Genomic DNA, 25,750 nt, shown 5'->3' with positions numbered 1-25,750 from the left:
ATTATCCAATTGGTTACCAACTTCTCTTTGGACCTGTCTCTGCAATACCTCCCACAAAACCTGCCTTGTCATTCCTATTGTCACCCCGAAAGTTCAAGCCCTCATCCCATCTCTAAGGGTTTCCCAGATGCTAACCTTGCCTCAGATCTATTGTGTCCAATCCATCATTTACATAAAAGCCAAAATCATGTTTTTCTTTTATATTTATTTATGCTATTTACACTCATGTTTATTCTACATATATTTATATTAATATATTTATGCTATTTATATTCATGTTTATTCTATATATACTTATACATAAGAAGTCCTAAAATTTTGAGTTATTTTAAAACATTAATAGCTCAAAATAAGCCCAATAAGTCTAAATAATTTAAAACTACAGGAAGACTTTTAGAACACCTTGTATGTCCCTATCGTCTCTGGAATAGAATGGAAACTTTCTTTCTAGTAGGGATTGCATCATTGTCTGCTTTTTCATTCTTTGGACTCACCATGGTGACTGACTTCTGGCAGACACTTAATAAATGCTTCTGGTATATGTTGGCCATGCAAATATGGGCAAATCTTTTAACCTCTCAATGTGTAAGACAACTAGTTCATTCTGAACTTCACAATAGTAGCTGGTCTTCCTTAGTAGAGAGAGTTCCTTACACCATTTTATTCAGAAATCAGAATACTTCATGCTTTTTAGGGTAGCTTATTTTATTTTGGGCAACTTTTATTGTCAAAAAAAAGCCTTTTCTTGAATTAAATTAAAATCTACCTAGATGCATCTTTCCCCTTTCCCTTACACTTTTTATTGCTCTCATTTATGTCCTTACAGATTAAATAAAACAAGTTATTTTCACAAGTTGATCCACATCCTCATAAAATTCTTGAGATATAGTGATAAGAATGTAGAACTATTGCCATCCTTGTTTTATACACTGTTTATCTTAACAGAGCCTAAACATCACACCAGCTCTTTTGGGGTTATATTACAATATTGATTTATATTCATCTTGGATTATATTAATCCTTGGTTATTAGTTGTTGTTTTTAACAAACTGTTACCTAACCAAGATTGTTAAATTTATTTTTTTAACATAAGCATAAACATTTGCTTTTATCTCTATTAATTTGCTATTTTAAAATTTGGCTCATTATTGCCTCAAAATACATGAGAAACTTTTTTAAATGGCTATTAAAATGTAGGCATATAATATCCCAATCATTTTCCCTAGCCACCAGCCAATTAATTCTTTTTATAAAGAAAATGAGGTTAGTTAAACAAGATCTATTTATTATGAAGTCCTTTTGACTCTCAGTGATTACTGTTTCCTTTTTTCTGTGTTCATTTACCCTCCCTTTAGTAATACATTTAAGAATGCATACCCTTTGATCCAGCAATACCACTGCTGGGTTTGTACCCCAGAGAGATAATAAGGAAAAATGCTTGTACAAAATATCCATAGCTAAAGCTTCCTCAGAGGGGAGAGAGAGAAGCTTTAAGGTAGGAAGATAGAGAAAGGATAGAAGTTTTTGATACCATGAGGGGGATGACGGAGTCGAATTAGAGATATGAGGTGGCAGAAATGAGTCTTTATTAATTACCAATAAGCCACAGCCAAGTTTTGATCAAAGGACCCTTCCGAAGGCTTTCACCAGTCCAGAGATCCAGATTTAATACCACACAGGTCAGAGAGATGATAGAGAAAGATTAAAGATGGAGCCTGGCCCAAGGCCAGGCTCCTGCAAGGACAGCCATCAGTGTGAGCTGGAAGGGAGCAAGAGCAGAAGAGAGAGAGGCGGAGCTGGCTGGGCCCTATTTAATCTCTTTGATATGCAAATATACACAGTACATAGGGATGATCATCATTGGTTAATGACAAGGTATAGGTGTGGTTTCTCTTAACCAGGTGAGCACAAAGAAACCTGTGTTCCCGCCTAACCTGGGGGAAGCTGGGGTCAAAGGTCAGAGGCTTTCCCAGCCACGTGCAATACTGAGCATGCTCAAGACTGAGCATGCTCTCTTCTAAGACTCTCTGTACATACCAACTGTTCCCCTTGCCCATAGCTAGGGGTGGACTGCTACAATAGCCACTCTCTTTGTGGTGGCAAAAAATGAGAAAATGAGGGGATGTCCTTCAATTGGGGAATGGCTAAACAAACTGTGCTATCTGTTGGTGATGGAATACTATTATGTTGTAAAGATTGATAATCTAGAGGCTTTCCATATGAACTGGGAGAACCTCAATGAACTGATGTGAAGTGAAATGAGCAGAACCAGAAGAACATTGTGCACAGAAAGTAAAACATTGTGGAACAATGCAATGTAATAGACCTTGCTACTGGTAGCAATGCAAGAAGCTAGGACACTCCTGAAGGGCTTATATACAAGAATGCTATCCACACTGAGAGAAAGAACTATGGGAGTAGAAATGCAAAAGCAAAACTTAGGTCATCATTTATCACATGTATATATGGGTATGTGATTTGGTGTTTAGACTTTTAAAAAAATCTCTCTATAGCAAAAATGAATAATATGGAAATAGTTATCAAGTGACAATATTTGTACAACTCAGTGGGTTTGCTTGTTGGCTCTGGGAGAAGGGAGGGAAGAGAGAAGGGAAAGAAAATAAATCATGTAAATATGGAAAAATATTCTAAAAATAAATAAAATTTAAAAAATAATGTATTCAAGAATATTCCTAGAAAATGGGATCAAACTAGCATAATTTGATCCTTGTTATTAAAGTATAGTCATTTTATCATCATGAAGATCATCACTATCAAGTAAAAATTCAACATCTCTATTTACCTTGCTTTATTACTGACATTTTTTTCTGAATTTCTGCATGAAATTTGGAATATATATTTCTTGTTGCTGCTCCTGTTCTTGGATATTCTCAGGAGACAGTTGTGAATTATCAACTTTTTCTAGACATACCCAAATACATACACATATATACATGCATATATATGTCACTATGGTAGTTATATTATATTATACATGTGGGCAGTTTTCTTTGCTCTACCACACACCCCTCACCAGTTTCTGCTAATCTCCTCTTACTCAGATTCAGATGCTTTCAAGCAAAGATATATATACCTTATTTTTCATGGGTGATATTTTCTATGTGTTTTTCACTTAAAAAATGATCATGTTTTAGTTTGTTTAAAAATGGTTAAGCTTAAAGGCACATGGGAGACTCCATCTTCACCAGGAGTTACATGCAAAATGGTGGTAGCATGATAGAGATTTTCCTCTTCCCCTAGCAGATTTGAGTTGTTTGGCCATTAGAGAGTAAAGACATACATATGATGTGGAGATATGGAATTTGCTATCTTTTACTCCATAACATTCAATTCAATTTATTTATAGCCCTCAGAGTAAGTTGAGTAGGAATTAGAGAATGGAGGGAAAAAAATCAGAAAACCAGGAGAGTAGTTTTAAGCAAAGTGCTTTGTAAGTCTTGGATAAAACATAATCATTTTTCTGTCATGAATACTATCTCAGATATTCTCAGATTTGCCTATCAAGTAAAAATTCAACATCTAACATTAACATCTCTGTTTCACCTTGTTTTATTATTGATGTTTGATGAGTTTTCATATGAACATCAGAATGTAAGTATATTACTGCCCCTATTTTTGGACCAGAGACACCTATGAATGGTGGGTTCTTTTAATATACATGTATGTATACATATATGTAATTACATACACACACATTATATTATTATATGTATATATAGTATACATATATTACATGTGTATGTATACACATTATATTATATACATACATATACATACACAGATATATTCTAATAAAATGATAAATATTATTGTTATTGCTATTAATCCTGATAATAGACAGGAAATGGGGGTGTGATCTTAACTCAAGAGTTTTCAGTGGATGGCTTCTTGGAAGAAATAAACTTTGAGAGAAGTCTAAATGAAGGTCATATTGGGACAATAGGAAAGGATGGATATTCTATACACATAATATGAATGAAAGGGATTGAGAATATATGACCTTAACTAATGCACTTCACTGGAGCATCATGCATATATTAGGGAGTTAGGAAAGATAACTTTGATGTATGGCAAGATTGGGGAGGTCTTGATAATCATACTGAGGTATTTGACAATAACATGTCCTTTCCTTCCTTTTCTTAAACTGTAGCTGTGTAATCTGATCAAAAGTCCCAACATGGAAAGTTTCCTCACCAATGACTCTGGTTTACCCCCTTTCATCCTAACTGGCTTCACAGGATTTGAGGATTCTCAGCAATGGATATTCCTACTATTTGGTGCCCTCTATTCTGTTTCTATTGTGGGTAACTGCCTGATCCTTTTCATTGTTAAGGAAGAAGAAAGTCTCCACCAGCCCATGTACTACTTCCTTGCTGTGTTGTCAGTCAATGACCTTGGTGTGTCACTGTCCACATTGCCCACTGTGATGGCCACCTTCTGCTTCCATGCCAGAGAGATTGCCTTTGAGGCCTGTATGGCCCAAATGTTCTTCATCCATTTCTTCTCCTGGACAGAGTCAGGAATCCTTCTGGCAATGAGCTTTGACCGCTATGTAGCCATCTGTAACCCACTACGGTATTCTACCATCCTCACTGATGCCCGGGTTGCCCAAATGAATTTGGCAGTCGTACTCCGGAGCTTCTTCATGGTTTTCCCACTTCCCTTCCTCCTGAAGCGTCTGCCATTCTGCAGAGCCAACGTCCTGTCCCATGCTTACTGCCTTCACCCAGATCTCATCCACCTGCCCTGTGGGGACAGCACCCCAAACAGCATCTATGGCCTCTGTATTGTGATTTCTGCTTTTGGTCTGGACTCTGCCCTCATCCTGCTTTCCTACGTGCTCATCCTTCGTTCTGTACTGGCAATTGCCTCCCGGGAAGAGCGACTTAAGACACTCAACACGTGTGTGTCCCATATTTGTGCTGTTCTCATTTTTTATGTGCCTATGGTGGGCGTGTCCATGGCCCATCGCTTTGGGAAGAATTCCCTTCCACATCTAAACACAGTCATGTCCGTCATCTACCTCTTTGTCCCTCCCATGCTCAATCCTGTCATCTACTCCATCAAAACCAAAGAGATTCGCTGGAGAATCATCAGGATTTTCTCAGCATCAAGTTCTGTTCAGAGAGAGCTAGGATAAAACCAGCTCTCTACCTGGTGTGATTCTGGGTTTGATAAAGAAGCATGTAGGAAGCCTACCTCCTCCTAGTTTCTATATCTACCATTTGGGTAGGGGGCCATTAGGAGGACAGGAGAACTTAGGTGATGGCTCTGTGATCTGATCTGTCTAGACAAGCTTCCTATGGTGAGGTTCACTGAATCACAAACTACTGCACAAAATTCTGTTCATTCATATGTTTCATCGAAGTGCACTTCTCTTCTCAGTAAGAACTGATTTTGAAAGGAATAGTAGCATGAAAATGGTGCCATTAAGTGAATTGCTAACTTATACTGTCCCACAGGAACACTGTGAAGATAGGGGCTTCACCAAGGACTGGATTCAAATGAATTAAGGATGGAATTAATTGTTGTCATAAAACAAAGATATAAGAACTACAAACCAGTTATAAAATGTTAATGAGCATTAACATGCCAGATGTATTGGTAATTCCATTGTGTTATAAAGTTTATATAGGGGGGAAATGTATAGTCCAAATACATTATAAATTTGTTTGTATTTAATATATATGTTTATGAGTGGCCGTAGAGTACAGTGGGTGGAAACAGGCCTTGGATCTTGGAAAACATGCATGTAAGTCTTATCTGAGACATTTACCAATTTGTAACCTCTGGACAAATCTCAGGGCTCTGGGTATATATGTAAGTCTGATGATCTCAGAAAGAATGCTAACAAAGTTTGAGCAATTATTTGATTGTCATGAAGATTCTTTTTGCATATGAGTTTTATTGGATGGCCACTTCTAATTCCCAAGTTCAAATTCTTCTTCTGCAATTTCCCATATTAATAAAAGCATAGGTTTAGTGCAAATCCCAATATATTGTAGACAATTATATATGTACGTTTTTTTTCCCTTGACAAAATTTAAGCTCCTGAAATGTAAGAACCAGTTTAATTTTTATCTTTATATTCCCAAAATCTAGCACAGTGCTTGGCACACAATAGATATTTTAAAAAGCTCTTGACTGATAAATTGAATAATATGTTAAATGGATCATTTGCTATTTTTTATTTTTTAAATAAACTTATTTTAATACTCTGAAAGTAGCAGAAAGGAAGATTAGAACTCAATGTAAATAAAAACTTCCTGATATTAAAAGGGTACAGAATTGAAGATATTGAGTGGGGAGGGTTTCCTTTCATTGGAGAGAATAGAGTGAAGGAATGAATAAAAGAGCATTTTTTTTTAAGTATCAAGTACTTACTATGTTCTAGGCACTGTCCTATGAGCTAGGGATATAAATACAAAATAAAGGCGATATTCGAACTTGAGCTCATGTTCTATTAGGTGGGGATGACACATACAGGGGAGTGGTGGCCAGGGAAGAATGAAGTCAGAGAAGCTGCACTGAGGGGAGCCAAATTGAGCAGATGAACCCTTTCCAGGTGATCTTCAGATAAAAAAAGATTTGAGAATCATTTGGGGGAGGGTAGATATCTCATAGATCAAGGGTTCTAAATCTGGGATCTGTGAACTTGCTTTAAAAATTGATAACTGTATATCAATAAAACAGGTTTCTTTTTATTCTTATTTATTGTATGTATTAAATATTATACATATATGTATATATACACATGTGTGTGTATATATATTTGTTTCCCTGAGAAAAGATCCATAGTGTTTCACCAAACTGCCAAAAGGAGAAGAACTTCTGTTGTAGAGAGTATTCTTACTTAGTTGTAAGTTGAACCCAATGACTTTTGAGGTTCCTTCCAAATCATAAGGTCTGTGACTTCATAATAACAAGGGTGCTTATTCTGAATATGGTCCTTCTGTAAATGAAGTCATTTTTTTCCCCTCAAGAACCATTATCTATCAATGCCTCAAAATGTGTTTGATTAAAAAAAACATAAAAAACAAGCATTTCATCAATAAGTTCCTTCTATATGTAAAGCACTGTATGAGGACATGGGAAGGCAAACAAAAAACACATACTCCTTTGTCCTATAGGATACAGGTATGCCATACCCATCCATTCATACTAACTAGCTCTGGGAGAAAAGAGTTGCTGCTCTGACCACTAAAAATAATCTTGGATTGGTGGCTTTCCCCAGGTAGTAATAGCCACAACATTGGACTTCCTAGGGACCTTTCAATTGATTGAATCATCCTTTAAATTAACAGGTGATAGATCAGCCACAATTCAACCATCATTTTGAACATTTCCTATTATATAGGTAGAGCTAATCCTGTTCTAAAGTCAACAACCAAAAAGTATGTTTAGACTTTTTATTCTCATTTATTTCATTGGAGGGGAGAGGAGGAGGAGAATGGAAGTAGCTCAGCAGGGAAAATAATGCTATTCTTGTAGTTTCCCATCTCCAGGTCTTTATCCCACCTGTGACACATGCTTTTTTTTTTCTTACAGATCAGAATTCATCCTCTATTGGAAATGTAAACATTTTCAGCATTTAGTTTAAAAGAAAAAAAAATTAAGCATTCCTGTATTTTGTTTCAATATAACAGATTCTTCTAAACAAATCTCTAAACATATCCCTTTGAAAGTACATTCTTCCACAAACATTTAGATCATGAACTGTTAACAGAAAGGAACAATGTCATTTAATTTTGATTTTATGGTATTTACATTGGTTCATTTGATCAGTTTTCATGCCTCTCTGACTTGACATTACAAACAAAAAACCATATTTGTAGTCATTAGGTGAAGTTTGCCAGATTTTCTTAAGTTGATCATTTCTATTTTTATGAAAAAATCCTCTCCTCTGCTCCAAGGAATTTGACTCCTACACAGCACAATGGCTATTGAGTTCTGTCTTGGATTAGGAAGATTTGAGTTTGAATCCTATCATAGACATTTTGCAACTCTGGACAAATCAATTAACCCCTTTTAGCCTCAGTTTCCTCATCTTTAAAATGGGAATAATACTAGCTCTTACCTCACAGGATTGTTGTGATCAAATGAGATTGCATATGTAAAGTGCTTTACAAATCTTAATACACTATATAAAGGCTATTATTTATTGCAATGTAATTAACATTTATTAGGTGCTTCTTAAATGCACAGGACTATGGTAGATGCAGGTAATTGATGTGGAATGAGGTATGGAGAATGAGAAAATATAAAGTTTAGACAAGACCAGGCCATTGATCCCAAGAAGCTCTCAATTAGAAGTATAGGGAGAGCACATGGATGAACTTAAAATAAAGAAAAAATGATGAGAAGCCCATGTGGAATACAAAATAATCATTATCTTTGGATAGTATTTTAAGGTTTGCAGGATTCTTAGCATGTGTCATCAGAGTTGCAACAAAACTTCCAGGTAGTTGACAAAGTTTGTAGTAATCCCACTTCATAGACAAGGCTCAGAAAAGTTAAGGAATCTGTATGTGGTCACAGAGTCAGGAAGTTCTGTGCCTGGCAAGATTCTTACCCAGTGCTTTCCAGATTCATGTCTAATGCAATTTGCACATTCAAGGGTTCTTGACTCTTAGGATTTGGTGGATACATTTCAGTTGGTCTATTAAAATAGATAGGAAAAATATTCTTTATTCTAATATAATTGATTTTCTTTATGCAATTATTTATTTAATGAATTTTAAAATATTCTGAGGTTAATTACACATCAAAAGATTAAGAATTCTCTTGAAAAAATCTTTATAACGAAAACCTATGACAAAGGTCTAAGTTCTTAAACATATGAGGAACTAAGTCAGTTGTACAAAACATCAAACCTTTCCCCAATTGATAAATGGGCAAGGGATATGAATAGGCAGTTTTCAGATAAAAAAAAAATCAAAGTTATATGAACAAGCATTCTAAATCACTTATAATTAGAGAAATGTAAATCAAAACAACTCTGAGATACCACCTCACACCTAACAGACTGGCGAATATGACAACAAAGGAAAGGAATAGATGTTGGAGGGGTTGTGGCAAAGATGGGACATTAATTCATTGCTGGTGGAGCTGTGAATTGATCCAGTGATTCTGGAGGGCAATTTGGAACTATGCCCAAAGGGTCATAAAAGACTGTCTGCCCTTTGATCCAGCCATAGCACTGCTGGGTTTGTACCCCAAAGAGATAATCAGGAAAAAGACCTGTACAAGAATATTCATAGCTGCACTCTTTGTGGTGGCCAAAAATTGGAAAATGAGGGGATGCCCTTCAATTGGGGAATGGCTGAACAAATTGTGGTATATGTTGGTGATGGAATTCTATTGTGCTCAAAGGAATAATAAACTGGAGGAATTCCATGTGAACTGGAACAACCTCCAGGAATTGATGCAGAGTGAGAGGAACAGAACCAGGAGAACATTATACACAGAGACTGATACACTGTGGCACAATTGAACATAATTGACTTCTCTACTAGCAGCAATGCAATGATCCAGGACAATTCTGAGGGACTTATGAGAAAGAATACTATCTGCATCTGGAGAAAGAACTGTGGGAGTAGAAATACAGAAGAAAAAACATTTCCTTGATCACATGGTTCAATGGGGATATGATTGGGAATGTAGACTCTAAATGATCACTGTATTGAAAATATTAATAATCTGGAAATAGGTCTTGATCAATGATACATGTGAAACCCAGTTGAATTGCTAGTTGGCTATGGGAAGGTGAGGGAGGAGGAAAAGGAAAGAATATAAATCATCTAACCATGGAAAAATATTTTAGATTAATTAATTAAATAAAAATTTAAAAAAAGATTAAGAATTCTTACATTATACCATAGTCTGCTTTTTAACAAAGTGTTATTATAAGTCCACAAAAGGAAACATTTACACTGAATGGGGAAGAAAATGATGACTAACCCCTCCCTTTTTTTTCAAATAAAAGTTCCTAGAAGAGTTAGCATTTCAGATGACCCATGAAAGATAGGTGACATTCAAGAGGGGAGATGGATAGAGATGGCATTATAGAAGAAGGAAAATGTATGGATGAGGCTTTGGATACTAGAGAGTATAACACTTATTGGAACAGGTTTCTAATTAATCAATAATAGAATCAGAATTGGAATCCAAGCACCTGAGCACCTAGTTCAACTAGTCAACTAGTCCAACCTGAACAAGAATCTCTTCTACATGATAATCAATAGATGGTCATCTAGACAATCTGCAATGAAAGGAACCTCAATGTCTGCTAAGTTGATTTTACTTTTATTTCATTCTAATGGCTAAGCAGCTTTCTTTCCCTTAAGGCCAAACTAGCCTCTTTACAATGTTTACACTTTGTTCCTAGTTCACCTTTTGGTTCCTAGCTGAATATGTGACAGCCTTTAAATATTTGAAAACACTTACCATTCCTTCCCTATCCACAGATCTTCTCTTATTTAACCTAAACATTACCAGTTTCTTCAACAAATCTACATATGACATGAATTCAAAGCCCTTTATCCTCCTGATTACCCATTACTAGTGTCTTTATTTATTAATGCTCTTTCTCAAATGTGACACCCACAATTGAATATAAAAAGGTCTAGAAGTGCCACTAGGAAAAATAAAATATCATTACTGCTCTACTTCTAGACATTAATCATCTCACAATGAAGTCTTAAATTGCATTCACTTCCTTGGCTGCCATATCACTCATCAAAAGCTGCATTCCATAGAAACCCCCCAGATACTCTTTAAAAGAACTCTTGGGACCCTGCAATGCTTCTGCCCACCGCTAATCTAATTGCAAGGAATAAACTAAGGTTTAGAAAAGAAAAAAGGCCTTTGCTAAATAAGCAGTAAGCATTAATTAAACAAAAAGAATAAAGGACACCTAGCTGTGAACTTGAGTTGCTGTGAAACTTGAAGCTTTCTTCCATTGTTATCTTTCCCTTTATCTTCCTTTTTCTTTTAAAGCCAATAAGGGAAAGATTCCTGGTTACATATGAGATCCAATTTTTATATCTGCACGCACATTTTCTTCCTCTTTGCTCCCTTCAGTGCCTGACAAAGAGCTATACCCAAGATCAGTGAGTTTTTTAATGTCCCTGATTCTAGCCAAGAAAAGGGCCTTAGGGCAGAATCCTCTTCCTGGAGAAGAGGGAAAGTATTCCCTTGCGGATGGGTTTGGTCTTGACACTATAGATGATAGGGTTCAGCACAGGGGGCACAAATAGGTAAGCACTGGACATTAGTGTGTGGGCAATGGGCGATGCATGCTTGGCAGCCCTGTGCATCACAGAAACTCCTATCATCGGCACATAGTAGAGCAGTACAGCACAGATGTGTGAGGCACAGGTATTGAGAGCCTTTAGTCGCCCCTCCTTGGAGGCAATGCCCAGAACTGTCCAAAGGATTAAGGCATAAGAGAACACTATGAGCAATGAGTCTAGCCCAAAGGAGGCCAGGACGATAGACAAGCCCAGGATGCTGTTGATGGTGGTGTCGGCACAAGGTAACTGAATCAGGTCTGAGTGGAGGCAGTAGGAATGGGAGAGGACATTGGCATGGCAGAAGGGCAGGCTTTGCAGTAGGAATGGCAGTGGGGCCATGAATGCCACACTCTTCAATGTGATGGCCAATCCCATGGCGACAATTCGAGGCAGAGTCAGAATGGTTGTATAACGCAGTGGGTTGTAGATGGCAACATAGCGATCATAACTCATGGCTAGTAGGACACCAGATTCCATGCAGGAGAAAGTATGGATAAAGAACATTTGAGCCAGGCAGCCCCCCATGCTTATTTCACGAGCATCAAACCAGAGGATGCCCATTACAGTGGGCAATGTGGAGACAGAAACACCTACTTCAGTTATGGCCAGCATGGACAGGAAAAGGTACATCGGTTCGTGTAGAGAGGACTCTGCTTGCACCGCTGCCAGAATCAAGGTGTTGCCCACGATTGCTACCACATACATGGCAAAGAAGGGAATGGAGAGCCAGCCATGCTGTGCTTCTAGCCCTGGGATGCCCGTCAGGTAAAATGGTAAAGGGGAAAGAGTGACATTAGCCAGGACTCCCATGGGTTAATTCTGCCTGTCACTGAAAAGAACATTCCAAGCTTAGAGTCCAGTAGAGATTATGGTCAATTCAGTCACATACCACCACCAGTTTATTATATTCATTGTTTTATTCATATATTTTGTGTGTATAACTTCTGCATGTAACCCTCTTATATGACCAATAGTATAATAAATTGTAATCATAGTAGAATTAATGATAAGGAATAACCCCGGTTATTAATTAATTGAATAATTCTATATAGGGATCGGTAACAAATCATATTGTGAGTAAAAATCAGGAAGAACATTCTAAAAAAATATCTTGGTAAGATATCACTGCCACAGGGTGCTGTGTGCATGTGTCCAGCATTCTGGAAGGGGGTCTAAATAATATGATATCTCAGTTGACTTTGAAGCTACAAGGATAACCTTAGTTTTTTTTCCCCATGTATAGAATTGATCATTAGAGCATAGAAAATACATTCTGAAAAGATGTGTTCAGAAAATCACTCCCATTTTAAGTGGGGGGTGTCTGTATAATTTGACTATATATACAAGCTAAGGCATAAGCACTGGGTCTTTGGCAGAGGTGGGACAGGCTTGGACCCTGACATTTTGTAATTTACAACTTTCTACAAAAAAATGTCATTATGGCTCAGATAAATTGCTTCCTGGGATTATTTTTCATTTTTATAGGTGGAATAATATGAAGGTATTAACTACACTGGAATTGGCATGGGGAGGAAGGTATGTTACAGGACATATATAAGAAATAGACTTTGGGGTGGCTAGGTGGCTCAGTGGATAGAGAAGATAGAGTGCCAAGTCTGGAGACTAGAAATCCTGAGTTTAAATCTGGCATCAGTTACTTATTAAGTGTGTGACTCTGGGCAAGTCACTTAATTCCAATTGCCTAGCCCATACCATTCTTCTGCCTTGGAACCAATACTTAATATCAATTTCAAGACAGAAGAAAAGGGATTTTTAACACCTAGAGGTCCTGTTGTGTGGAAGCAGTCCTGGTCACCCAGGAGTTTGTAGATACAGTTAGAATAGGCTGTATGGGTCTTCTTGATTAGGGAACTATATTTTCTTTAACCCCCAATTCACTCTAATACATAGAAACATACATACATTTACTCATTGAACTAGAGATCTTATTACTAGGATCAAGCCCTAAGGGAGAGAGTAAAAAGCTGTGTATGTATGATATTCATGAAAGCTTTATTTGTTATGACAAAATAAATGGAAAATAACACAAAGGCAACAAATGGGAGAAATATAGTAGGATATTTGTTATTTAAGAATTAATTAAGAATTCATTAGGAAATAAAGCAAGTAGTATGTTATTAATAAATGCGTAATAGATTTATAAGATAGGTCTCTTTAAAAATATCTGAATAGACTCACAGATGGACTTAAGGGTAAGAGAGAATTTTCCCAGAGTGCTTTGGGAGACAGTACTCAACCGACACTACATTCTCTGAGCTAACCCTGTCCTAAAAGGAGGTCCAAGAGAAGCTCTGCGAGATTTGAAAAATCTCAGTGTTTTTACATCAATATTTATCTACAAGATCTGACTAGCAAAGGAGTTTGTTGGTGAACATCGGTGCAAGCCCAACATGTTTGCTGGGCAAGTGGAGAAGGCTGTGGAGATTCAAGCTGTTTGTCATCTATACAACAAAAAGAGAAAGACCTAACTTCTCTTGCATATAATTTAGATAGGATAGCTAGATTAAGTTTTTTAGGGGATTTAGATAGAATAGGAAGAGAGAGAGTAGCTTCAACTCTGTTGGGTAAGAAGGCAATCCATAAGGATCAGATTTCGTTGGTTGAAGTAAGAAATTATAGCTTAGGGACTTATATATCATATGAATTTATTTCCAATACTTTCCTTTTTACCATAATAAAAATGTTTTTTTATACAACTGACTGAGCCAGAATTCTTATGCTGATCTGCAAATCCATTTTCTCAAACAGTCAGATGCAACAGCCTGTCTACAAAGGACATAATTATTGGTATGCCATCTTATACCAATAATAAGGGTTAAGAAACCCTTAGAACAGAAATAGCTGTCTAGATTGTGATATTTGAATGCAATGGCTTGTATTCTGTTATTAGAAGTGATGACTATTAGAAAGAAAATATTAGAAAGAAAACAAGGAAAATTCATGAAAATATGAAAAGAAAAGAGAATAATACATACCATGATTACATTTTTTTAAAAAATAGCTACAAAATCAAGAGAAAAAGGTATCCAAATAAAATAAATCCAAAGGGAACTCAAAAGCAGAGGATTGTTTAAAAAAATACACATATACATACATATATACACTCAAACACACACACATTTATAATCATACATACACACACATAAACACTCAGAGACATAGTTTGAAGAACACCATTCCTGGCTGCCTCTCCATTCACTGACCTTAATTTCTGTCACTATCCTTATCTCTACTGACCATCCCCAAAGATTCTATTATGACTATCTAGCATTTCTTAGCTAGGAACCTCTTATGTTCAAGGAAAGGAGGGTTCTCTAAAGTGGAACAATTTTGTTAGGAAAAGAGCCTAGAGCAAACTACACTAGACAAAGGAGGTCCCAGAATAAGCATGCTGACTTTAGAGATCTCACACTGTACTGCAAAGAATTCTGTGCTGGATCTAAATTTAATAGTACTGGATTCAAATTTTCTGATTTACCAAATGACCTAAGACAAGATACTTCACTTTTCTAGGCCTTAGTTTCCTTATTTGTAAAATAAGAAATTGGATTTGATGTCTTCTAAATTCCCTTTCAGCTTGATATTTGTTTGTCCCATCCTTTCTAAGAATTCATAAGCATATCAGTGAACCCAACAAAATGCTCTGCTAACCACTGCCTAGTAAACACTCTGCTGCCTTGTCCATTTATCTCTTTTCTTCCTAGTAGTGGACTATGTCTATGCATGGGGGGGGGGGTTGGGAAGAGAAAGGAGAGAGAGAAAAGGAGGGAGAGAAGAGAGAGAAAGAAGGTAGAGAGAAAAGACAGAAAGGAGAGACAAGAAGAGAGAAAGAAGAAAAGAGAGAGAAGAAAGAAAGGAGAGGGGAAAAAAGAGTAGGAAGAGGTGAGAGAAAGAGAGAGAGAGAGAGAGAGAGAGAGAGAGAGAGAGAGAGAGAGAGAGAGAGAGAGAGAGAGAGAGAGAGAGAGAGAGAGAGAGAGAGAGAGAGAGAGAGAGAGAGAGAGAGAGAGAGAGAGAGAGAGAGAGAGGGAGGGAGGGAGGGAGAGAGAGAAATCAGTAACAGAGCCAGGTCTAAAGAGTTATGTCTGGTATCTGTGTAACCCTGGGCAAATCATTTAACTCCAACTGTCTAGCCTTTACCACTATTCATAATTAGAACAAGAAATTAGTAACAACTCTAAATTCTAAGCAGAAGCTTTTAAAGGGTTAAAAAAAGTTATGTCTGGGTTGAACTAGATTGGTTCCTTTACATTTACAAACCCTGGTCTCCTGAATTCCCAGCCCAGAGATCTTTCCATCCCTCTACAGTTGCTTCTACTCTGCCACCATGTCCTTGGTTGAATCTCAAAATGTTAAGCTTCCATCCTAGAAAGTCTAGGAAATGCTCATTGATTACATCTTTCTAATAAATAACATTTATATGGCCTATTCCTCTTAGTCACTCTCTCCAACTAATGTGTTTACACAGAGACATACACATATATAGAACTTTTCAACACACAAAAATATAAAAATTACATAGTGTTATGACACAGTATCATCCCTACAATGATACTGGCAGACACACAAATGCTCACCTCCCTTCAGAAGAGCAGATTGATGGATGGACAAGTTATGGGCCAGTGCCTAAAGTGGCTGCCTGCTGAGGGAGCCTTGGTTGGGAAACTGGGGGCAACACACTGATATAGTGTTTCTGAAGGAGACTCCCCCCAGGGATAGGTCTCTGAGGCTTGAGGTTCCTGTGTCTCTGGGGAAGTGTCTAACTCAGCATGCAATGATGTAAAACTCAGTCCCCTTGAGGAAGGAAAATCAGAGATGACATCCCCAAATGCATCTATAGACACATCTATACACACTCACACAGATTCACTTGCATATCTATATCCATATAATATTCTTAAAAGTACATACTCATAAATTATTAAACACACATATGCATGTGCAGTAATACATTTGCCTATCCCCAGACCCCATTATCATCTTCCCAAACTTCAGGTCAGAGTTAGAACTCAGTTTCAGAGAAGAAGATGGAGAAAGAGAACAGGTGAAGCATGTCCTCTGTTCCATAAGGATCAGGATGAGGCCAACAAATGGGGGAAAGGGCTCCTTAGGGGAAGCTAAGTGGTGCAATGGATAGAAAACTAGGCTTTGGAGCTGGGAAGACCTGAGTTCAATCCAGCAGATACTTACTAGTTGTATGACCCTGGTCAAATCACTTAACCCTGTTTGTCTCAATTTTCTCATCTGTCAAATCAGCTAGAGAAGGAAATGGAAAATCATTCCAGTATCTTTGCCAAGCAAACCCCAAATGTGGTCATGAAGAGTTGAACACATCCAAAAAACAACCAAACAACGACTCTCTTCATTCACAGCCAACCTTTAATCTACTAGACATCTTTGAAGAATGACAGGATTTGGGGTGAAGATTGAGTAGGAGAGGGAGAGACTTTTTGTGTTTTTACTTTATTTTGCTTTTGAGAACAGGAATCTTGGTCATATTTGTAGACAGTGGGGAAAGGATCAAATAGACCCAGACTGAAGATGAAATTGAAAGGAATCATTGATGGAATAATCATGGATTAGAATAAAGACTCCAGGATTTTGGTTCAAATCCTAGTTATATTTTTTATCTGAGTGACCTTGGACCAATTATCTCTTGGGTTTTGGTTTTTTCCCTTCTATAGAACGAGAATGTAGAATGACTGAACCCCTGGAACTGAGCATTGTCTCCAGAAACTTATCAGTGCCTATTCCTCAGGTCCCTTTCTTCTGCTAATTAAAGAGTATAAAGGGTTGACTTCATAAAGATTCTGCACCATTTAAGTAGAGTAATAAGGACATTTATCTCATCATTTCCCACCTGTCTGCAAAAGTTCATCACATTGGGCCATTAGCCCTCCATTCCTTTTGCCTTCCCCACTTTTCAGTTTTTAATATATTGTCTTATTCATTAGATTGCGACCTCCTTGAGAGCAGGGACTGTCGTGACTTGTTTTATATTCTCCACACAATACAGTTTGTGGCACATTGTGATTGTTTGGTGGTGACATCCCTAGTGATATCTCTTGATTCAGAGTTATGCAATTCATTAGCCTCACCCTCTTCTAGAGTCACTGAAGTCCAGTGGCAAGACAAAAGTCAAGATGACTGGTGATGGCTTGGGAAGCAGTGATTGACCTTGGCTTCTTCAATGTCTAGCCAAGCTCTGAGCTGTTCACAGTGCCTACTTCAGCCACCTTCATGGCCACTGGAACCAATTGTTCTCATCCACCCCTTCCATAAGGAGAAGGCTTCACATGCCTGGGGTAGACAACCCCTACCTCAGTGACAGATCTGAGGCCTGTTGGTTACCCTTAATCCAATTAAGCCTGCCTGTTGAGTTGGTTTACTGGGGTGTGACCATTACCCTTGCTCTAGGTTCTTGGGGTCATAGGTGAGAACTGGGTGGCAGATAGACACCAAAGGAAGAAAGCAGCCCTGACAAAAAGGGATTGGCAAACCTTCTCACCAGAGTACTAGTCTTCCCTGAACACCCTCTATCCCACATAATAGGCTTTAATGAATGTTTATTACTTTTTTATTAATCCCCTTGTGTGAAGGGATTAGCATGTAGGACCTTTAGCAAGCAGAGACTTTGAGAGGGCAATAAAAGATCAAAACACATAACCAAACACAAATTATTACATACTAAACACATTAGAGAGATAGTAAATACCACAGTGCTTAACACTATTCTGCATCTGACACACAGTAGATGCGTATTCAATGCTAGTTGATTTGAGTTGACTTGATGGAGGGGCCATTATCCAATAAGAAAATCAGAGAAGGCTTTCTGGAAGAGGTGGCATTTGAGTTATGCTGTAAGGGAGGAAGTAACAAAAAGTGGAGGAACTGATCTCAAACATGGGAACAATGTGATCAAAATTATAGGTCTTCTCTGAAGAGGAAAAGTTACTACATCTGTCCAAGGTTAGTTTATCTCCTTTAGCCTATTTTCTCTAATGGAGCTGGAGACTCAAGATGTACCTATTGTCAACCCAGTAGATGTTGTTACACTCAGAGAAAGATGACTTGCTGGGTTGATTCTAGGGAAGAAATAAGGTTGGAATTTTGAGGACTGAGCCACTGAATGAGTCCTTAATAGAGAACCTGTAACTTGTTTCATATTTCTCTGTCTTTCATTGTAACATATACTCACACCAAATTGCTGAGGAACTTAGTATGTTTGATATATATGACCCACTTAGCTAGCAGAGAGTGACGGACAAGACATCATGACACCAAGGTCACTGGAAATTTGGGGAGGAAGAGATGGGCTCTTCAGCTCTGCCAACTCACAACTCTAAGACTTTGGTTGGACTTTGGTTGCAGGGAGCAAAATGAATAGCTGCAGCTGTCCCCAGAAAGCCCCCAATTCAGGACACCCCTGAGCCCATCTCTGACAAGGGTGAAAGAAGGTCACACTTGGTCTGCCTCATAAACTCTCCATAGTATTTTATATTTGCTTACTTTACTTCCAACAGAGATTCTTTTCCTGTTGGCATAGTATGTCTTTCCAATTAAACTGTCAGGTCCTTAAGAATTGGGACTACCTTATAGAATCATAAAATACCAATTATGTATCAGGGACAACCTTGTCCAACTCATATCTGAGAAAATCCTTCTACAATATCCCTGATACACCATCATCTAGCCTACCACTTGAATATCTCCAGGGACAGGGAACTCACTTCCCCATGAGAAAACTATAATTGTTGGAAATGTTTTTCTTGTATTGAGCTCAAATCTTCTTGCTAGCAAATTCCGTGGAGAATTGTTGTCACTTTATGATCTTGAATAAATTAATTTTCCTATTTGAAACTGGTTTTCCTTATCTATCAGACACATATAATAACTCCTGCCCTGGCTGAGGGCATGGCACTATTGTGATGGTATGAAATGATAGATATCAAAGTACTTTATTAATTGAAATGGTTATATACCTATTCATTTCTCAATAGCAGCTCTGTTTGGTTTAGGCTCCAAGGATCAGCTGATCCCCTGAAATCTCATCATCATGCTGATTTACTCAGTGTTCCATACTTCATGCCTTGCCATTTCCTCTCCTTTGAAGGGCCAGAAGGTGAAGCCTCCTTCCAAAGCCTTCCGTTATGGTGCGCTGGAGTCTCAATCTTCCACCCAACCCTTCACTTTTCATCAGCATCTCTGCGTGGTTCATATTTCATAGACACCTCTCAGCAGTTCCTCCATCACCCATTTCTAGCTTCCTTTTGTATGTTCCTTCCCCATTAGAGGGTCAGCTCCCTGAAGTCAGGGATTGTCTTTTTTTTTCTTATTTGTATCCTTAACATTTAGCTCAGTGCTGGCACATAGGAGACACAATAAATGTTTATTAAATTTATTGAATATAAATGCCAATTTTTATTATTTTTATAATTATTGAATATAAATACTTGTCTATTTTCCACCCACCTTTCAAGTTCTGATCCTTATTGCACCATTAGGAGCATACCTGCTTACCCATCCTTGGCAATATGAGACTTATAAGTAAATAATTATCTTCCTGCTATGTGGAATGGGTGTGGGAACATAACCTGCCCTATCCCCACTAATGACTTCTGGTAGAACAAGGGTGGAAGTGATAAATTAATTGAAGAGCTGAATTAATTGAATAATATATTAAAGAGGTAAATTCTGTGGGTTAGGGGGACTACTTGATTCACCATTAATTAGTCCTCTGTAAAGTAGATAGATCTCTACTAGCTCTGAGATTTGGCATAGATTCTAGAATAAAGAAGTGGTCTTTTTGCTAGCAGCTCTTGGAGGGCTGGGCAAAGGGCAAGCTCAATGTCTAGTATTTGACCTGATTAGTCTGGAAATAGTGACTTTGGGCTAATGACACAAAGGTCTTCTGAGTAATCCTTCTCTAGGGTTGAAGTGAAGGGAACAAGGCTGCTCTTCCTCACTTTACTTTTTTTCTGTCTCTGTCATATCTTTCTCTCTTCGAGAGGAACTGGGAATAAAAGTGGGTTCAATTAGACCAAGAAAAGTTCATCTGATTCCATACTCTTTGAAGAAATAAATGTGCCTTGTGTCTTTAGATTTATTACAGAAAATTATATGAACAATTTGTAGGATATACTTTTATGAATTTGTATGTTTGTGCCAAGAATCTTTTTTTTTTTCCATTTGAAACCTCTAAGTCTCTCTTAAGAAAAAAATAAATTGCTTGATAGAGGGGTTCAGCTGCCAAGCATCCTGATTTCCATAGCTGAAAAGTTTCTAAATGATTTGATTCAAAAACATTACTCATTCTTGAAACATTTCCATTCAAGCAAGCTCAAGAATGACGTATTTAAAAGACAAGTATGCTCTCAAATATCACCTCATTTGGGAAACCTTTCCTGATTTCTCTACTCCCCCCAAATAGAAGTGACTTTTCAGTGTCTGAGCTCTTATAGTACCTAATTTTACCTAGATCATGGCACAAGTCCCATTATATTTGTATTATTTGGTAAGGACTACATTCCTTTAGAGTAGGACTTGAATCATATTATTCCATGTAGCCTAGCAGAACCTAGCAAAGTCTGTCATGTATGTAGTATTTGCCAAAAGAAAGGAAAAGGGGGGAAAAGGAATTCATACTGAAAAAAACACAATGGGAAACTGAGTACCTTAGAAAGTATGGATCCTATTAAAACATCAGGAATTACTGAGTATTTTTATTCTACATCCCAAAGTAATGCCTTATATAGTCCTCCCTTCTTCATAGTAAGGAAACTCTGTGTGCATGTGTGTGTGATAGAGAGAGAGACAGAGAAAGAGACAGAGAGACAGAGAGATAAATGACAAAAAGTGATAAGAACCTTTGTTTTTAAAAAAAAAAATATATATAAGATGGTAGAAAACCCTTAAATTGAAAGTTAGGAGACCCAGATTCTACTTGCTAGATCTATCACCAAATTCCAGTATCTACTTGGTCAGGTCATTGCCTGTCGGCCTCAATTTCTCCATCTTAGTGTCGCCATCTAAGGCAGCTAGGTGGCACAATGAAAAGGGAGTTGAACTTAAGAGTCCAGAAGGGGGTTAGCTGGGTAACTCAGTGGATTGAGAGCTAGCCCTAGAGACGGGAGGTCCTATGTTCAAATCTGGCCTCAGATACTTCCCAGCTGTGTGACCCTGGGCAAGTCACTTGACCCCCATTGCCTAGCCCTTACCACTCTTCTGCCTTGGAGCCAATACACAGTATTGACTCCAAGATGGAAGGTAAGGGCTAAAAAAAAAAAGAGTCCAGAAGGTCTGAATTTAAATACAGTCTCAGATACTAGCTATGTGACAGAGGTATCACTTAACTTTTGTCTACCTCAGTTTCTTCTTCTACAAAATGGGGATAATGATAGCACCTAATTCCAAGAGTTATTGTGACAATTATATGAGATAATATTAGTAACTATATTTATTATATAATAAAATATAAACTAAATATTTTAAAAATGATATATATGAAGTATAAAATAAACATAAAATTAAAATAATTAAAATTTGCACTTCTAAAATGCTCAACTCAGTGAAATAGGGAATGTAATTATTACAATTCCTAAAGTTAAAAATAAAGAAAACCCAGATCTCAGAGAGTTTGGGAGCTTGCCAGAGGTTTTATAGGTAATAAACAAAAGAGTTAGGATCTGAGCCAAATTCCCCCATTTTGTGTCCCTATGTTCTCTCCAATATACTTTGCTGCCTTTATAAGGTCTATGATTCTCTCAACTGTTTTAATAAGTGGGTTGTCATTCAGAACTAGGGAATGTTTTTCTTATACAGAGGTTTTGTCAGAATTTGACCTCTCCCAAAGAGTTGTAGTTTTTCTCAAGATCCTCTAAGCTCTGGTACAGAAGACTCATGGAATGGAGAAGGTTGAGGTCCCCCTCCTTGATGCTGTTTTCACAGATCCTTAAAGAATGTCCCAAACTGAAATATACCTTGAAGGACCAAGCTGGGTCAAATGACACAATGAATTTATACATACAAGAGATAGTAAGATGAAATGTTTTATTTCAATGTAAAATTATGTCTGCTTGTAATTAATTATTTGTTTTTTAAATGTATTTGCATGGACAGGAGAAATTATAGTGAATTATAAAAAAGTTTTAAAACTTCATTATCACAATTTGTCTTTTGTCTTAGGCCAGCCATGGTCCTTCTAGTGTTATTCCAGAACTCTCTGTCTGTGATAGTTCTAGACATTTCTCTGAATTTTCTAAAGCTAGTTCTAATTATTAGCTCATGAGCTCTACCAGGAAAGGTTCATTATGGGGATTCTCCACTGTAGGAGTTAGAAAAGCTTCAAACCATCTCCTCCCAGTTCCCAGAAGTCCTGCTTCTAATCTTTAGTACACTACATTCACTGCCTCTACTCCCTCTCCTCCACTAGCTCACTTCTCATCTCTTCACATTCTGTCTTCCAACTTCTTCACTCTACTGAAACTGCTCTTCAAAATTTCTAATTATTACTTAATTGCTAAATCTGATTGTCTTTTCTCCATCTTTTAAAAATTTTATTCTCTAGGTCATTTTACACTATTGTCCACCATCTTCTCCTAGATGTTCTCTGCTCTCTGGGTTTTTGTGATGTTGCTTTTTCTTGATTCTCTTCTCACTTGTCAGATGACTTCTTAGTTTCCTTCCTGGACCATGGTCTATATCACTCCCTCCCAACTGTGGCTATAGGCTAATGTTTCATCCTAGATACTCTCTCCCTCTCTTTTTCTCTCTCTACCACTCTTTCCCACTCTTTCCCCTCATCATTAGTATGATGATAACTCCTAGGACTAAATATGCAGCTCTGATTTCTCTCTTGAGCCGCAATCCTCAACCACCAACTTCCTCATGAACATTTTAAACTGAATATCAGTAGATATTGTAAATTCAAAATGTCCCAAAGAGAATTCATTATTTCTTCCTTCCCCAAATTAACTCTTCTAAATTTCTCCACTTCTTTCTAGGACATCTCCATCTTTCAAGTCATCTAGGTTTGTAAACAGGTTATCATCCTCAACTCCTCACACAACCTACTGATCTATTCAGATGAAAAATCTTATCATTATGACTTCCATGGCATCTTTTGCAATCATCTTCTCCTCAATATTCATGTGGGTTCCACTCTAGTTAAAATTCTGATCATCTCTTGCCTAGACATTCTAGTAGCCTCCTATTTGCCTCAGTTCTCTCCTGATTCCAATATATCTTTCACAAAGCTGTTAGAGTGACTTTTTTCTAATGTAAATACTGAAAGATTGGAAAACAAGTCCACTTTCCATCTCCTGGGGCTCTTCTGGATTTCATATCTTTTAAACTTGTTTCATTGTTTTTCACTTCCTCTCCCATATTGTAGAAGCTCAATTGTAAAACCATTCCTCATATGCTTCTACCTCTCCACTCATATTAGTCTTCTCTAGAAGTCCTCTAGACCCTGAGATTTTCCCTGTTGTGAAGAAGTAGGGCAGAGACCATACTTTTACACGTTTTCCCTATCACATTCTCTCACACCAAGAATGACTCTAAATAATATATTCCCCCCACCAGTCTAACCCTTTTATAATTTATTAGAGATCTTTTAACTAAAACAGAGTATCCAGTCTAACATCATTGCCATATCTTGGGAGAACAAGTTCAGGAAGATTTCCACATTTCCACATTTGTGAAATAAATTAATTGGACATGGGTCCTTAAAACTTCTTCTAGCTATAAATTTAAAAAAATTATTTAAGTTCACTTTGTGGTTGTGACCAAGGTGGTGGCCTTTTATTTATCTCAAATTAACGTCCTTTTGGATCCAATGCACCCATCCTCCTTTTGACATGGTATCTAAAGTTGTGGAGAATGAGTCTTTATCTTCTCTAATCCCTCATGTCTCCATTTTATAAATGCTGAATTCTAAGATTTTTGGAAGATTTTGAGAAATCCACGACGTATCTCCTTGGTCTTGACACTATAGATGATGGGATTGAGCATGGGAGGCACAAAGAGATAGACATTGGACATCATGACATGGACTACAGGTGGAGCCTTCTTCCAGAAGCGGTGGATCATAGAGACAGCGATGATGGGCACATAAAAGGCCAGAACTGCACAGATGTGGGAAATGCAGGTATTGAGTGCTTTGAGCCTCTGTTCCTGGGAGGCAATGGCTAGTACAGCCTTCAAGATGAGAGCATAAGAAAGGAGGATGAAGGTTGAGTCAACCCCATAGGTAAAGATGACCACAAAAAGCCCGTAAATGTTGTTAACATGGATGTCTCCACATGCAACCTTCATAAGGTCGGGATGGAGGCAGTAGGAATGATGCAGAACATTTCCCTTGCAGAAAGGCAACCGCTTCACCAGGAAGGGAAAAGGGAAGAGAGTGACAAAGCTTTTGAGAAGTATGGCCAGACCCATGACCACGATACGGGTGTTAGTGAGGATGGTAGCATAGCGCAGGGGGTTACAGATGGCCACAAAGCGGTCAAAGCTCATAGCCAGCAGGATCCCAGACTCCATGAAAGAGAAGGTATGTATGAAGAACATCTGGACCAGACAGGCATCAAAGCCAACCTCACGGTAGTTGAAGCAAAAAGTACCCAGCATAGTGGGCAATGTAGACAGGGAGACACCCAGGTCATTGAGGGAGAGCATGGACAGGAAGTAGTACATTGGCTGATGCAGGGCAGTCTCTCGCACCACAAGACCTAGGATGGCAAGGTTGCCCCCGATGGAGATCAGGTAGAGCAAGCAGAAGATGAGAGCTACCCACCCTTCTCCAGTCTCCAGACCTGGGATGCCTGTCAGCTGCAACTTGTCTGGTTGGAAGTGCGAGTCATTGAAATGCCACATGGCAGGGAGAAGGTAGAGACCACTTGGAAGAGGGAGGGTACACAGATGTTTTGGACCCTGTACTCAGCCTCCCTCTTTTCTAGCTCCTGTCTCCAGACACAAAAGGAATATAGAGTTAGCAAGATGTGGTGACACAACAGTTAGAACACGGGTCCTGGAATCAGAAAGATTTGGTTTCAAATTCAGCTTCAGATATTTACTAGTTATATGACCTTGGGCATTTTACTTCTCTCTATCTCAGTTGCCTCATCTGTAAAAGGGAGATAGTAATACGTCTATCTCCCAGGGTTGTTGTGAGGATAAAATAAGATAAAGTAGTTTGCAAACCTAAAAACACTATAGGCATACTTTGGAGCTATTGCAAGTTTGCTTCTAGAGCCACCCCAATAAACATGTTTAAAAAAATACAATGTACTTACCTTCATTAAAAACCCTTTATTGCTAAAAAATGCTGACCGTCATGGGAGCCTTCAGCAAGTCACAATCTTTTGGCAGGTGGAAGGTTTTGTCTAGATGTTGATGGCTGCTGACTAATCAAGATGGTG

The 25,750-nt window shown here is 37.9% G+C and overlaps 3 protein-coding genes across 3 annotated transcripts; 1 reads left to right on the top strand and 2 right to left on the bottom strand.

Annotated features, from left to right (window-relative positions):
* Positions 1-4,198: 4,198 nt before the first annotated feature.
* On the top strand, positions 4,199-5,161 carry LOC100022580 (olfactory receptor 51I2-like). Its single transcript, XM_001374345.4, has one exon. The coding sequence runs from the start codon at positions 4,199-4,201 to the stop codon at positions 5,159-5,161; it is 963 nt and encodes a 320-aa protein (XP_001374382.2).
* A 6,013-nt stretch (positions 5,162-11,174) lies between these two features.
* On the bottom strand, positions 11,175-12,125 carry LOC100022548 (olfactory receptor 51I2-like). Its single transcript, XM_001374322.3, has one exon. It carries the CDS (start codon positions 12,123-12,125, stop codon positions 11,175-11,177), a length of 951 nt encoding a protein of 316 aa, XP_001374359.3.
* Positions 12,126-24,266: 12,141 nt separating this feature from the next.
* Positions 24,267-25,501, bottom strand: LOC100022521 (olfactory receptor 51I1-like). Its single transcript, XM_001374305.3, has one exon. The coding sequence runs from the start codon at positions 25,203-25,205 to the stop codon at positions 24,267-24,269; it is 939 nt and encodes a 312-aa protein (XP_001374342.2). The 5' UTR covers positions 25,206-25,501.
* Between the last annotated feature and the right edge of the window lie 249 nt (positions 25,502-25,750).

The sequence above is a fragment of the Monodelphis domestica genome, chromosome 4 (genome assembly GCF_027887165.1).
Source record: "Monodelphis domestica isolate mMonDom1 chromosome 4, mMonDom1.pri, whole genome shotgun sequence".
In the NCBI taxonomy this organism is placed as follows: Eukaryota; Metazoa; Chordata; class Mammalia; order Didelphimorphia; family Didelphidae; genus Monodelphis; species Monodelphis domestica.
Note: the sequence above shows the minus strand (reverse complement) of the source record. Positions and strands in the feature narration are given on the sequence as shown.